The following is a 15,622-nucleotide window of genomic DNA, read 5'->3' on the forward strand; positions in this document are numbered from 1 at the left end:
GTTAACTCTTGCAAAGAGTGCAATATGATCTTTAATGTCAGCTTACATCAGATTCAAAAGCTGTCACAGTCAATAACACAATACACTCTAACATTATAATGGGGCATTTGGTTGGATACTACTTCAGTGGGAAGAGAACCCCTACTAAATCCCCAACACCCTTCTGTACGGTACCCTGCATTATTTGGGAAGTCTCCTCTCCAAATTCAGAATCATCCTAACCCCATTACACCTGTGATCATGACATGATGGCTATACAAAGGAGTGCACTATCAATTATGAAAATTCAGCAACCAATTTCTCTCCTGAATGAAAGAAAAGAAAAGAAAAGAAAAGAAAAGAAAATATAAGTAGTATGTCTTCAACTACAGTCACCTTTTATATCTAGAAGTTTTTCACTGCAATGAAACATATAAAAGCAAAAGAGACCACAATATATACGCAATAACAGTACCGTTTATTTATTTACTTCCTCCTATTGACAACTCTTACTTTGTTGTTTTCTTTCATTTTCTTTTATTCCTCCTGTGCTTCTGAGTCTTCCCCAGTATCCCCCCATTGGTTTTTCTCATTGTTTTTAATATACTTTCTCAGATCTACCTAATGTATCTATTGGCGGAACTCTAGGAGCAGGAAATGGTGAATACAAGATGTTCTACTCAGCCCAACACCTATATTGGGAGTTTTCCTTAGCATCTTGATGTTCTATTGGTTTTATCAATGCCATTTATTTACCACTGATAGAACTTTACTACATTATAGTCTAAAATGGTAGACATGTAGCTTCCTGCTGCTTGACACTCATATTCTGTGCAGAGAACAGATTGGTGAAGAGACACTAAATATTGACCTACATAGTATGTTCTGGGTCATCTGCAAATGTCAAGTTTTCTAAACTGTTGTCTCATGATTTTAAGCTTCTCTTCTGGATACTAGCAGCCATTTGTTTTTAAAAAACTGCAAAATATGAATTACAAAAGATATTTGCAACCTCTTCAAAATGCAGTTCTAGAAAAAACAGTAGGCGTGTTCTGTAGGAATATGTACAGGCATAGTTGTCCCACATCATCTCTGTGTAGTTCTTTGTCTAAAGGCTGGTCAGAGATAACCCAATGCACCTGTTCATTCTTGCCAATTAAACAAACAAACAAACAAACACTATTTAGCAGTTATGCAGCACTTTTCCTCATCCAAGGATCACCAAACACTTCTCAAAAGGTGTAATAGTTTTATGTCCATTTTAAAGTTGAAGAAACTGAGGCTCAAAGAGTTAAAATGTGTTCTAAAATTAGTGCAATTGCAAGAGGTCAGTTTTTTCCTCTGGGAATAGGGCCTACATTTCCTGATTCCAACTGTGGTACTTTATTCACTGGATATTCCAAGCAGAAACTGTGGGTGTGTCTACACTAGTAAGGTCTTTTGGAAAATCTGGCGCTTTTTTGAAAAAAAAAAAAAAAGCCCACAGGGTGGCTACACACAAAGGCTGGGTTTACATGTGCCCCTTCCTTTCGAAAGGGGCACGTTAATGAGCATGTTCAAAAGATGCTAATGAGGCACTGCAATGAATCTGCAGTGCCTCATTATTATAATGGTGGCCACAGCGATTCAAAAGTGCGGCTTTTCGAATCGCGCGCCACCCATGGAGACGGGACCTTCCGAAAGGACCCTTCTGGTTTTCGAAAGTGCTTCTTCCTATCTGGTGATCAGAAGAAGGGCTTTCGAAAACTGGGGGGGTCCTTTCGGAAGGCCCCGTCTCCACAGGCGGCACACGATTCAAAAAGCTGCACTTTTGAGTCGCTGTGGCCACCATTATGCTAATGAGGTGCTGCATATTCATTGCAGCGCCTTATTAGCATCTTTTGAACAGGCTCATTAACATGACCCTTTCAAAATGAAGGGGCATGTGTAGACACAGGGAAAATGTGCTCTTTTGATCCAAAATCGCTCCCAGATCAGGAAAAGTTCCTACCTTCAAAAGTTTCTTTCAGGAAAAAAAAAAAAAAAGCATGTAGATGCTCCACTCAAAAGACCAGTCATCGTGGCGCTGGATTTTTCAATCTCTGGCCCATTCTTTCAAAAGAGCGGGAGCTGTGTGGATGCTCTCCATCAAAAGAGGGGATCGGTCTTTTGATCCACTTTTTTGTGCGTGGATGCACCTTTTGAAACAAATTTTTTTTTTTGGACGAGATCTTCTGGAAGAGCTGCTTTTGAAAAATCCTGTAGTGTAGACGTAGCCTGTGTGATTTCAACATGTGGTTAATACTATAACATATTTACACTATGCATTTTTTTTGTTTTTTGTTTTGTCACTTATTGGCCTAGGATGGTTCAGAAGGATCCAGATTTAAATCAGCAACCACATGAAAACTGATTGACAGAGGCCCAAGGAAATTACAGATGACTTGCCCAAAGTTACACAGAGAGTAACTGAACAGGGCAAATGAAAACTTAGATTCTTAATGAAGTTATATTACTTTAGATTACGATCTTGATACATCATTCAAATCAAGTAATGATGGCCATGATTCATCTTTGGCTAGAACAACACAATAATAACTCAAAGGGTGCTACAGGAAGTGTTGGAGATTCATTAAGTAGTATTCTTTCCTCTGAACCTTTATTAGAAACACCTATTAGGGCCACGTCTACACTACATTGATCTTTTGAAAGCTGATCTTCCAGAAGATCTCTTCCTAAAGATCTTCTTTCAAAAAGCATGCCCACACTCAAAAGAGCAATCTGCTCTTCCGAAAGAGAGCAGCCACAGTCCCCACTTCTTTGAAAGAATGGGCCAGTAATCGAAAACTCTGGCACCATGAAGACCATTCTTTTGAACTAAGGACCCCAGAGCACCTACACACGCTTTTTTCTGAAAGAATCTTTTGGAAAAAAGTGCCTTTCCTCATTTGGGAGAGGAAGAGGGCCTCTGGAAGAATCAGTGCATTCTTTCAAAAGGAATTCAAAAGAGCGCATTTTGTGTGTGGCCGCTCAGCTTGTCCGAAAGGAAGAGGGCCTGATTTTCTGAAAGGACTTGCTAGTGTAAAGAGCTGTCTTTCAGGTGAAATGTAAAGCCAAGCTTTTGATCATGGCATTCTATCCAAGAGCAAGACTGTTAATTCTATGGTTCTGACCACTTTCAAACTTGGGTACTTCCTTTTGTTTTACTAAACTTTCCCTGACGTCGCAATTGGTTACAGCATTCTTCACTCAGTGTCTTCTTAGTGTCTTCGACTTCTGTGTAGCGCTTACAAATGCTGTTCTCCACCTCGTCAGTCTGCATTTTTGGCGTAAGGAAGTGTATTTCTGTGTTAATTCCGCGTTTAAAAATATTTTGACATGAAAAAGCATAATATATCTGTGAGCTATTTTTCTTTATTGACCATCAGCCTTTTTCCATAACCAAAACAGTAGTGTCTCTAGTAAGCTCTACTGTCTATTATCATGCTGTAGAAACAGAGGGAGCTTTCCTCCTTCTCGTCATGAACGTTAATATTTTATCATTTGGCCTTTAATGAATTGTTTCCACAATGTGGTTTCTGTCACACTGTGAATATACTTCTTAGTGCATGTGGGCACTATAAGCAAACCCTGAAGTGCTAAATGAAGCTTGAATTAGAGGCATTGCTTCCTGTCACATCTACTGTGTGGTCACTAAATAATGGAGAGTGGAACATAGCAGTGGCTTATTGTGCTAAGAAAACGGTGTGATGAGAGATTGTTATCGAGGACTGAGCTAAATTCTAACATGACTTATGTAAAATCCTTTTTCAGCTATATTGTTATAATTGCCACATTCTGAACAAGTAGAATACAAAAATGCAATGAGAAATTATTTAAAATTTTAGAAGAATGTATGAACTGGAGATTACTGGAAATACTGTTTAACTACAATTCTGTTTTTTTTATTTATTTGCATTTTCCTCCTGTTCAGTTGTTTCAGTTATAGTTCTACAAACAGAATGTCTATATCTATGGCTACACTACAGTGATCTTTTGAAAGACGTTCTTCCAAAATATCTCTCCCAAAAAAACGTCTTTCGAAAGGGCACATCCCCACACGAAGAAGCAGATGTAAAGATTGATCCCCTCTTTTGACAGAGAGCATTCACACAGCCCCTGCTCTTTCAAAAGAATGAGACAGGGATCAAAAAATCCAGTGCCATGAGGATTGCTCTTGTGAAAAAAGGGCTTGTGGAGTGTCTCCACATGCTTTTTTCGAAAGAAGAAGCAGCAGCTCTTCGTGATCTGGGGGCAGAAGAGGCCTTCTGGAAGAAGAGCTGTGTTCCTTCGATTTCAGATCAAAAGAATGCATTTTATATGTAGACGCTCCACGGGTTCTTTCAAAAAAGGGACGGGTTTTTTGAAAGATCTTGCTAGTTTAGATGTGGCCTATGACACTCAGATTTTAAGGGATGCATTAGGTTTTCATAATACATCTTGCACTCTGCTACTGCTAATTGTACCGCTTTTGTGTTTTTTCCAGAGATCTCAAAGAGCTTTACAAACCATCATTAATAAAACCTCAGAACCTTCTGGTAAAATAGATGCAGTAAATCTTGTATATATTTTAGAGAAAGATAATCTGAGGAATTAAGGGGGCAAAACACTTACTGGTCTCCCAGTTTACTGATATTCCTTTTTAGCTTTTGGAATACAACTTTAGATATATGGACTTAGTCCAGGAATCATAAAAAGAATATTTTCCAAGCTTAGACTGTGTGGGCCTCAGGGAAACTATGTTTCCAAGTTTGTTTTTAGTTTACTTTTTAATAAAAGAAGGTTAACATTTGCAGTTAGCAAAATGCTACAACTACTGGAGAAGGATGTGAAAAATATGGGATCTGCCTGGAAATTTTATTCTCCAAAAAGTAGCAGTAATAAGTTTGGAAATCTCTTAGGTATTTTTGAAGATTATCCTGAACATCTGAAAATGTCAAAGTGACACTATGGCCTTGTCTATACTAACCCTTCTGCAACCCTCATCGAGCTACACTACACAACCTTAGCTGAAGTGAACATACTTACCATGGTGTCTTTTATGTGGTACGGTTGGCTGTTCTCCCATTGACTCCAGCTACTGTTCTCATCATGGTGGAGTACTGGAGTCGATGGGCAAGCATTTAGAGACCTATTTATCACATCTAAGCGGATGTGATAATTCAACTGCTGGTGGATCAACCCACTGTGTAGTAGCAACAAGGCCTGTAATGTGTCTCCTAGAAGCAGCATATGGAAATCAGATAACTGTTTCCATGGCTGGTCTATACAATCACATGTTCCTATTAGCATTACTGTTATCTTCATCATCATCCATTTATTTTTAAACCCTTTGCTGCATATTGTCTTAAATTAGGATTTTTTTTACTGTGTGTTTTTTTTTATCTATTATCAGGAGACCCTGATATTATTTGGCCTTCTGGACATCACTGTAACAAATAATAATAGTCACAACAGCAGAAGCAGCAGCAGGATTATGTGTAATAGGAGCAAAAGCATGACATTTCAAGATTTTGCTCTTGCTGTCTCAACCTGTGGGAAAAGAAATACCACCCTGAGGTGGAAACTTCTACAACAGTGACAAATGTAAGGTGAATCTTTTTGCGTATCACCTACTGTGATCAATATACATTCTCAAAACAAAAAGCAGTCAAGTAGCTCTTTAAAGACTAGCAAAATAGTTTATTAGGTGAGCTTTCGTGGGACAGACCCACTTCTTCAGACCAAGGTCTGTCCCACGAAAGCTCACCTAATAAACTATTTTGCTAGTCTTTAAAGTGCTACTTGACTGCTTTTTGTTTTGATAGTGTATAGACTAGCACGGCTTACTCTCTGTTACTATTCAATACACATTCTGTGTATGGAACAATGGTAGAATATGTCATCTGGTACAGTGCCTGATAGCGAAAAATTGAATAGAAATACCTCAGCAAGATTGGAGCTCCTGTTTTTCGTAACTTACAATGCCACTAAAAACACTGAAACTTTTTTAAGGTGAGAGGCCTTAAAGGCAGAGTCTACTGATATATAATGTTGTAGTGAGATTTTACATTTCCCCCAATTTACAGCATACCACATTACTTTAGCCTTGCATTTCACAGGTTATGGATAAGGGAAAAGTTGCCATTCTGAAGTTAGAACAAATGATGGGAACTCTAGTAAAGCAAAAATCTACAGCAGATATAAAGTTTCTGCAGCTCAAATTCCCATGTGGTGGGCATGCAAACAACTGCAGTAATGAAATACCAGCAGCAACTTATCTAATGAAATAAATCACATAATAATACTAGTGTAGGTCTGATTTAATTTAATGTGGGTGTTACCTACAGAAATGCTGTGTATGACGTATTCTGGATAAGTTATTAAAAGTAACAGTGAAATAAAAAAGTGATTAAAATAAAAGTGTTTTTTAACTAGCTGCCTGGGGATGCATTAAACTAGACCTTTTAATAAGATCTGCAGCCCCTCAGGTTACTGCAAATGATAGTATTGAAAATTGTTTTCAGGCTGCAAGTTAACAGTTTGCCAGATGTTCTTTTCAAGGCACTGCAACATACAAAGACAGGCACGTAATCTGATAAACTTACCAGCCTCACACATGCCACTGCTCTGCAAATAGGTACGGCATCGCTCTTTGTGCTCCTCTAATGAGCTTCTCTGCTTATAACTCCTCCCACAAAACTCACATTTGTAGGGCTTCTCCACTAGAAAGAAAAGATGGTAGGATAAAATAACCATGGGAGACTGATGAAATGCTGACTTCCTGGCATATGAATACATAATTACTGACAATCAATTTAACAGTTTTGGGAATGCCTTAAAGGTTAACTGAGGCTGAAATTCATCCCAGTATGGAGGCTCCTTTTAATTTCTTATGCCTCGTACTGCCCTACTACAATGAAAGACTATCTGTCAGAGAACTTTGCGTTGCATGCAAGCTGCAAAGAAGGATTGACATTTATGTCAAGTAAGCTGGAAAAGAATGAGCCAACAGGGGCAGACCAAAAAGAGGGGTCACAGAACCTAGATTTACACAGTTTCACCTTTCCTGGTAGAACATAAAATAAATATACAGGAGATACATATCTGTTGATAACCATACTAATGCCACTAATGTAAATTAGTATTATTTAATTAGCATGTGCTTTAAAAAACATCCATTGAGATGTTATCTTCTCTCTCAGTAGAATGAAGAGTGTCACTTTGTTCACCTTCAGCATGTCAGAGCTCTTCAGTTATTCTTAACGTATTTCACATCCTAAAATTACATGAAGCAGTGTTCTTAGGATTAGCATTTCATATGCTAGCCTCCACATTTGCAGATTCAGGAACAAAACCTAGGAACTCCTAGGAGTCCCTAGTACTCTACTCTGTGCCATAGCTTCTCTTAGCATAACCTGCTAACACAGAAACGCTACACTTGTGTGAAATGGGACTTGTATCGTTGTTGTTTGCAGAGGGGAGGCCTGTTTGCATACAATCTTGTACTAATTTACTTAAAGAAATTTAGTTAAAGCAGTGGAAACCTTTGTGTGGATGGTCTTATTTCAGACTGGCTTATTTCAAGGTAGGTTAAACATGTTCCTAATCAAGTGGACATAAACCTGATTTAAACTGAAATAAAACTGTTCACACAGCCTTTACACTGCCTAAATTTAATTAGCTTAAACTACTCCTAACGTTAAACCATGTGTAGACAAGTTCTAAGGTACATGGGGCAAGCCCCTTCTTCAATGAGTAGAACACATATATTGGGGAGTTACACTCACTACCAGTACAAACACACACAAACCCCAAACCAACATCATTAGGGGCTTTGTTTATTTATTATTATTTGTTTATTTATTTGTTAAAGATTTTAACACGTTTTAATTAGTCAGGCTCCTCAGAATAATTTGAATCACAAATGGCTTCCAATTGTACAGTTAGTAGCTCACATATTGTTTGGCAGCTGTGCCAAAGAGGGTTGCTGCATTGTCGATTAAGATGTGTTTGAAGTATGATGTTTTTATGTGAGTTTTGGTGGGGACATGTACTTTTGTTAAACTGGGTCAAAGTCAAATCAGAATCTTGTTTATCCACGTAAAATAATCATATTTTAACTTTGGTTCTTTATAAGGTTAACTTTTTTCTGCATCGGCTGTCATTCAAAATGCTCTTTATGTAAGCCTCTATGTAAAACATTAATAATATATAAAAATAAAAAGGAGTAGGATCTAATTGTTAAATAGCAGAACTAGGAACTAGAACACAGGAGTTCTCCTCCTACTTTTCTGAGCGACTTGCAGTGTTGGAACAAGTCACCCCCAGGTTTGTGCCTCCATTTCCCAGTCTGTAAAATGGATATAATACCTTAACGGAATGTTGAGAAAATCAACATTTGTTAAACTCTTTAAGATATTCAGATGAAAGGCACTGAAGAGGGCAAAGTATAATTTGGCAATTGAATGATATTGACCCTGGGCATTTTCCCACAGCCATTCTGGTGACAGAGGACAGGATAACTCTAGTAGGCAAGAATAAGAGAAAGCTCAACTGGAGCATACATTACTGGAACTACAAAAACTGAGAATCTGATGATGTGGACACATCTCTGAACAGAGAGACCATACTGTGATGTTAAGGTGTGCAAACAAGTGGAATAGCTGGGTCTCTCTGATAGTAAGACTTCCTACAGCCTTTTCCTCACTAGCACATGTGCAGCAAAGAGCAGAGCTGAGTCCCTAGGTGGAATGTACCATAAATAGAATTAGAGGCCACTGCTAATTGTTAGATCTCCAGAATCTGATTGGTGTATTAAACCTTATCAATTCACCCTCTTCTGTTTCCCACAACTGATGGCCTGTGACACACATTTACAAAACCTAATTGCCTCTGTAGTCACTTACCAGAATGTGTCCTTAAGTGACCTGTTAGTGCATCTCTCCTTTGGCAGGCATAGCTGCAAAGATGACATTTAAATGGTTTTTCCCCTGTATGTAGTTTAATGTGGCGGAGGAGGTTACCCTTCTGAGTAAAGGAAGCTCCGCACTGATTACACTGGAATGGCCGTTCACCTTAAAATGACATACAAAAAAAGGACATTTAACGTTTATGTGGACATCACCTCCAGACCCTCATTCTTTCCTTTTTTTTGTAGGAGGAAAGGATGAGATACTGGATCAAATTCCGCACTGGGACACACATCCCACTCCTGTTAACCTCAGTGGAATTTATACGTGAAGCTGGGAGCAGAAATTGGCACAATGTGTCCATTTATGGGAAATAATCCAAATGTACAGTTCTTCCATGGACTGGAAATAAACTTGCTTGAGAAAGCTGAAGGATAGCTCAGTGGTTTGAACATTGGCCTTATAAACCCAGAGTTGAGAGCTCAGTCCTTAAAGAGGCCATTTAAGGGTCTGCAGCAAATAGGTTTTTTTACAAAAAAAAAAAAATCTGTCAGGAATGGTGCTTGGTCCTGCTAAGAGGGCAGGAGACTGGACTTCATGACCTCTTAAGGTCCCTTCCAGCTCTATGAGATATGTAAATTTAATATTCAGGAAAAAATTAATTCTTCCCAATCTATACCTAATATGATAGTTAACTTTGTGTTAGCATATGGTACAAAGAGAATCATGACACACAAGCAAGATGCAGCAACCAGCAAAACAGCTTAACTCCAGGTTTTTGACTAAGACATATTTACATGACAATGTGCTAGTGCCTTTCATCCAAAATTCTCAAAACACTTGATTTGTCAAACATTCAACCTGATGAAATATGTAAATATTATATTACTCATTAGTCAGATGGGTAAAGAGAGGCACAGAAAGATTAAGTGACTTGCCCAAGGTCATATTTGAAGCTTCAGGAACAGAATAAAGAGCTGTGATTCCTTCTACCCTATTTTAATCACTAGACCACTCAAATCATGTACTATCACAATGCAGCTCTTTGAAGTACAATATAAGAATTATTTACCAGTGTGGCTACGTTTGTGAACCATCAAGACATTGAGGCTAATGCAGGCTAATCCACAGACATCGCAGTTCATCTTTCCACTCGTTGGCCTGATGTTGTCATATGAACCAGAATGTCTCTCCAATTTAATGCTCTCATATTCATTATATTCTCTTGGATAGCTGTAAGGTATTTCAGATTCTTCTGTATTTTCCATAGGTTCTGAATTCAAAGCACTGTCTTCTCTTTCACTGTATTCACCCTTCATTTTCACCAAGTCTTCTGCATGTGAAAAATAAAGGACAAAAGAAATTACGGTAGAAGCTATAGCATGTCTCTAAAACAAATCTGCTTCAGCTAATTTCACAAAAATGTTTAAAATAACTCTACATGTTTCATGTAAATCCATAAAAATCAGGAAACACAGTTAAGACAGTCCTTGTGGATTTTACATTTATAGTGATAAACTTAAAGAAATAACCATTACAAAAATGATATAGTATATTGATGGGATATTTTGCTTCTATGCTACATACACAATACACTATATATCAAATTGTTATTACATTGTATATACAATAGCTATTCTATATTTTAGCATGCATATGTCTGTCTGTGGTGCTACATTGTTCAAGAATTCCTCTTAAATCGTAAGAGCCGTGACCAATGCAATTTGGTAGAAACCTTCCTCTTTCTCTTACTTAAACCATGGTCAGGGTTTGGTTGTGCCTGGAAAGTGGGAAATACCTAAAATCTCAGGATGTCCAAGAACACAGAAAGGGAGAGGCAGTGACAGGAGGGACGGCATGCTTCAGACTCTCCACTGGGGGCAGTGAGCACAGGGAACAGCCATGCTGCAAAATGACCACTGGGGGCAGCTGCAACAGGGAAACAGTGGCTTTGCAGAGAAGGGGCTCTTGAGCTTGCCACCCTCTGGACAGGTAGGTGCCCTGTGCCCCACAGGGGGTAGTCCTGCTGCTCCCCCACAAGGATCTCAGAAGCTGTTAGAAGCATCCATTGATTTTCATAGCCACGTGGGAGGCTCTTTACACAGGTGAGTAAAAGTAGGCATAGACACTGCAAAGAGCTCTCAGGGCTCATGATATTTGCCCACACTCACTTAGCACATATCTGACAAAGAAGTCAGGCAGCTCTGAATATCAGCATCCTGCCCTATTGCTAGGCTGTACTTGGCCTCCTTCTGCTATATGTCTCTGGACAGACTCCTGGTGCTCTGAGGGCCCATTTTTTCTGGGTAGCTGCAAAGATACCCTCTTAGGTTTTGGTTAGAAAATGACCTTAGCGGAAAAGTAAGACTGTTACAAGTATTTAATTACTTGAAAATATTAATCTCCCAGCCAGCAGATGATGCTCCTGAGTGTGTGTGTGTGTGTGTATATATTATATGACATGACAGGCCATTCTCTGAGAGATAAAATGTGCAATTTCCTGTTTGAAACTATAAGGAGGAGTTCCAAAAATGAAGATTAGGCAGTTAAATATGGCCTTTCTTCTAAGCCAGGTGTTTGTCCCTTCTCTATTGTATAGAACATGGATTATCAAAGGTACTTTATCTCTGGATCTGATACAGAAATCACACCTGATACAGGGAAAAAATTTGTGGTCAACGAAAATTAAGTGAAAAAATAAAATCAAGCAAAAAACCCTTGCATGAAGTCAAATTTCTCAGCAAAAGTATGGAAGAAAAATACTCCTAGGATCTGAATACTCGCAAAGAGCTCAGGCATTGGTATGGACATCAAATATACTTTGTCTAAGAACATAACCCCTTTTCACTAAATTTCTGAATAGCCTATAGCTATTTTCCGTGTCACTTCTGGCTAAAGGTGTGGGGTGTGAGGAAGAAGCGGGTAGGTGTGGGGGGGGTCCGGGTGATGGGGAAAATTCCACATCTCCCTCAGGTTTTCCCTTAGATGATTCTGCCAGCGGGAAGTGTTTTACTTTCCCCTTTCCTCTCTATGAGAAGGAATGAGTTGGGGGGCAGGGGGGTTGGCACACAAAATGCTCACAGATCACCCATGCAGCCAGACAGGTGCTGGTCCATCAGAGGCAGAGGCTCATCTACACAGGCCCCTTATTTCTTCTTATCGGCTTCAGGACTAGTTCTGCCTCCTTATCTACTTGTTGGACAGTGAATTTTATTTGGAGTCACTTCAGCAGGGCTTTCCCTACTTGAAAATATTGCTGTCTATTCCCACCCCGCCGGCTCCAAGTGCAGAGCAGACAGAGTTCAAACAAAAGTTAGTATTTAGCTTCTATTTGTATAACTCTGCACAGTACTTACTGGTGGTTGTTGGTGGGAATATTAAACAAAATGTTTTTCCAAACAGATTTATGTATTAACCAAAAAGGGCAATCTTGACAAAATTATACATCAAGTCCTGCAAAATTGTGTTAAAAGAAGGTGCACACTGTAGCTGCACCCTGCTGCTACCATCAGAAATAGTTTAAATTTCCATTTACTGATTATTAATGTCTTATCTGTCATTTGTATTAAACACAGCTGCTTAGTGGAGCAGGGCTGGTCTTTACCTTGGAGGTAGAAGATTTCTCTACAATTTCATCTTTTTTCTTCTTTCCACCAAAAGTACACAGTTCAGATCTTTTTACTCTTTACAGGAACATGCCTATGTTTTGTGAATTTACATGTGTTTTGTCCCAGATTTCTACATAGGACAGGTGATGCAGACTGGTATAGTTTGGACTATAGCTCACAGTTCTCCTGTGAAAAATAACTGTGTTTTGTTTTTTTCCTTATTGCACATGGTCTGTTTGCAATGTTTTTGTTTTATGATGGTAAATGAGAAGGATGCACCTGAGTTCTGATCAAGGCCCCCCCCCTCAATCATCGCTACCACTCCAGCTGTCAGTGATAGCCCACCGAAGCTTGAGTGCTTTTCAGTTTGCATGTAGGCGTTAAAAGAACCTCAACGGTAAACTGCAGCTACTGACAACTCGAAGATAGCATAAAGCAGAACCTATTACTTAAGACTTATTTTATTTTCAGTGAATGTCAGAATACCAACGTGACCTTAAGCTGTTGGCCATAATTAATGTGACACTAGGTCCCCCTGTGTGCTTGTGGTAGGAGAAGAGAACAAGCAGCAACATTTATGTCATTTTCCCAAGGAAAAAATGACCTAGTAACAGTAGATGGGCAGGATAGCTCAGTGGTCTGAGCATTGACCTACTAAACCAAGGGCTATAAGATCAATCCTCGAGGAGGCCATTCAGGGATTGGGGCAAATAAATGCCAGGGATAGTGCTTGGCCCTGCCAAGAGGGCAGGGGACTGGACTAGATGGCTTCCTGAAATCCCTTCCAGCTCTAGGAGATGTTTACCTCTAACTATTCTAAAAAATAAATGATCAAGTGGTAGTAGAGCTGTGCAAGACACAAATTCAGTTTCTAGCCATGGTCTTTTCTGCTTTGAATCTGCCAGCCAAAGGGATCCCTATGAAATAGCAACATCAGTGGCTCAGTGGGATACTTCACGTTGCTTAAAGAGAAATTTTGACAGGTCCTGAAGAACATCCAGTCATAGGACACTAGAACTGGAAGGAGCCTCAAGAGGTCATCGACTCCAGTCCCCTGCACTCACGGCAGGACCAAGCACCATCTAGACCATCCCTGATGGGTGTTTGTCAAACCTGCTCTTGAACATCTCCAATGATGGAGAATCCACAACCTCCCTCAGCAATTTATTCCAGTGTTTAACCATCCTGGCAGCTAGAATTTTTTCCCTAACTTCCAACCTAAACCTCCCTTGTTGTATTTTAAGCCCATTACCTCTTGTCCTATCCTCTGAGGTTAAGGAGAATAATTTATCTCCCTCCTCCTTGTAACAATCTGTTGGGTACTTAAAAGTTACGTCTTCTCTCAGTCTTCTCTTTTTTAAACAAGCCCAGTTCTTTCAGTCTTCCCTCATAGCTCATGTTCTCTAGACCTTTACTTATTCTTGTTGATCTTCTCTGGACCGTCTCCAACTTCTCCACATATTTCCTGAAATTTGGTGCACAAAACTGAACACAGTACGAGGACAACCATATCTCTCTGTCCCAAATATGGGACAGGGAGATATGGGCAGAAGGGTGACTCCTCCCGGCTCCGTCAAGCCCTGGGGAACTGGGAAGGAGGTGGCAGCCACCGATGCTCCCCAGGACCCTGGGGAAGTGGCAGCCACTGGCCCTCTCCCAGAGTTCTGGGGAAGCCTCAGCTGCCCTCCCTCCCCTGGAGCCCCGGGGAAGTGGTAGCTGCCCACCCTCCCCCAGAGCCCTGGGGAAGCCGCAGCCGCCAGCACTCCCTAGGGACGTGGCAGCAACCCATGCTCCCCCAACCCCTCTTCCCCGAGTTTCAGGGAAGTGATTTCCACCAGCAGCTGCGCCTGTGCAGTTGCTGTCAGAAAAGGTGGGGGGAAGGACCCAAATATGGGACAGTTAGTCCCTTTTCAAAAATAAGTCAGGACGTCTTTTTGGCATCCCAAATATGGGACCGTCCCATCTAATACAGAACAGATGGTCACCCTACACAGTACTCCAGCTGAGGCCGAATCACTAGATCCTAGAGCAGAATTACTTCTCATGTATTGCTAACAGTACTCCTCTTAATATTTCCCAGACTGATATTTGCCTTTTTTTTTTTTGCAACAACTTCACACTGCTGACTCATTGCTTGTGCTCAGCTATGATCTCTAGATCCCTGTCTGCAGTACATTTTCCTAAGCAGTAACTTCCCTGTATAGTCTTACTCTTCCAAAAGGAGAATGCGCAGAATGGAGGGAGAATTAAAGTGAGGAAAGGATATTCTTGAAGGGCTCATTGAAGTACATATAGGAAGCATATGGCTAAAAAACCAAGATTTATTGCCCCTTATGTATAAGAATTATGGTCCTGGACACGTTCAGGAAAGTGAAGAGATCATAGAAAAAATTAATTAATCTGCCATGGGTAACTACCTCCTGGGGGCCCCTTTTGAAGACAATATACACAGCAGAAAGGATCTGGGAGATTTTACACAACAAAATACTGGTTTGATGCGTTAAGGTTGATGCACATGGTTTCATTTCCTGGGGAGATGATTATGAGATGAAAGACATACTCCAGAGTAATATTTTTGTTTCACCTGAAACACTGTAAAAACAATGGGTTCTGGAAACAATCCAAAATACAAAGCTGTGATGGTAACGTGAGACTGAGTCACCACAGCAGAACTCCATGTGTGTGCTCTGCAAATGCAAGAATAATAATAAAAAAACCCTCAGTAACAGTAAGTAATTAAGAAAAACCAGTGTGTTGTCTTGACTATACCAAGAGGAATTCTCAGAGGAACAGCCTTCAATTGCCATGCTTACTTCAATGTCTTGACATCAAACACAGGGGAAAAGAATGTTAGTTTTGTGCTGTATTGAGCAAAGTTTGTTACTGATATTACAGAAGATAGAAAGATTAAGAATCAGAAGCCATTAAAGGCAGCAGCACATCATGGTGATGTTCTTCAAGTATTATACAAGAAGTGGGGTCATGTTAATGAAATCCTCAACACATGCAAAAGTCAAATGGATAACAAAGAAACTTAATCATCTTAATGTGTCAGTTTAATGATGCTGCTGATTTGCTGTGCCAATTTTGAGATAATGAGCTCCTAATGCTACAGATGTTCAGCCA

The 15,622-nt window shown here is 39.8% G+C and overlaps 1 protein-coding gene across 1 annotated transcript in view; it reads right to left on the reverse strand.

The window, feature by feature from the left end:
• The window catches only part of IKZF3 (IKAROS family zinc finger 3), a 51,145-nt gene that overhangs the window by 11,182 nt on the left and 24,341 nt on the right, over window positions 1-15,622 (reverse strand). The window contains exons 4-6 of the mRNA XM_074978870.1: window positions 9,961-10,221; window positions 8,886-9,053; window positions 6,585-6,701 (exon numbers count right to left, since the gene is read on the reverse strand). Of these exons, the coding sequence (XP_074834971.1) occupies window positions 6,585-6,701; window positions 8,886-9,053; window positions 9,961-10,221 (546 nt within the window). The remainder of the gene's footprint in view (window positions 1-6,584; window positions 6,702-8,885; window positions 9,054-9,960; window positions 10,222-15,622) is intronic.

The sequence above is a fragment of the Carettochelys insculpta genome, chromosome 28 (genome assembly GCF_033958435.1).
Source record: "Carettochelys insculpta isolate YL-2023 chromosome 28, ASM3395843v1, whole genome shotgun sequence".
Taxonomy (NCBI): Eukaryota; Metazoa; Chordata; order Testudines; family Carettochelyidae; genus Carettochelys; species Carettochelys insculpta.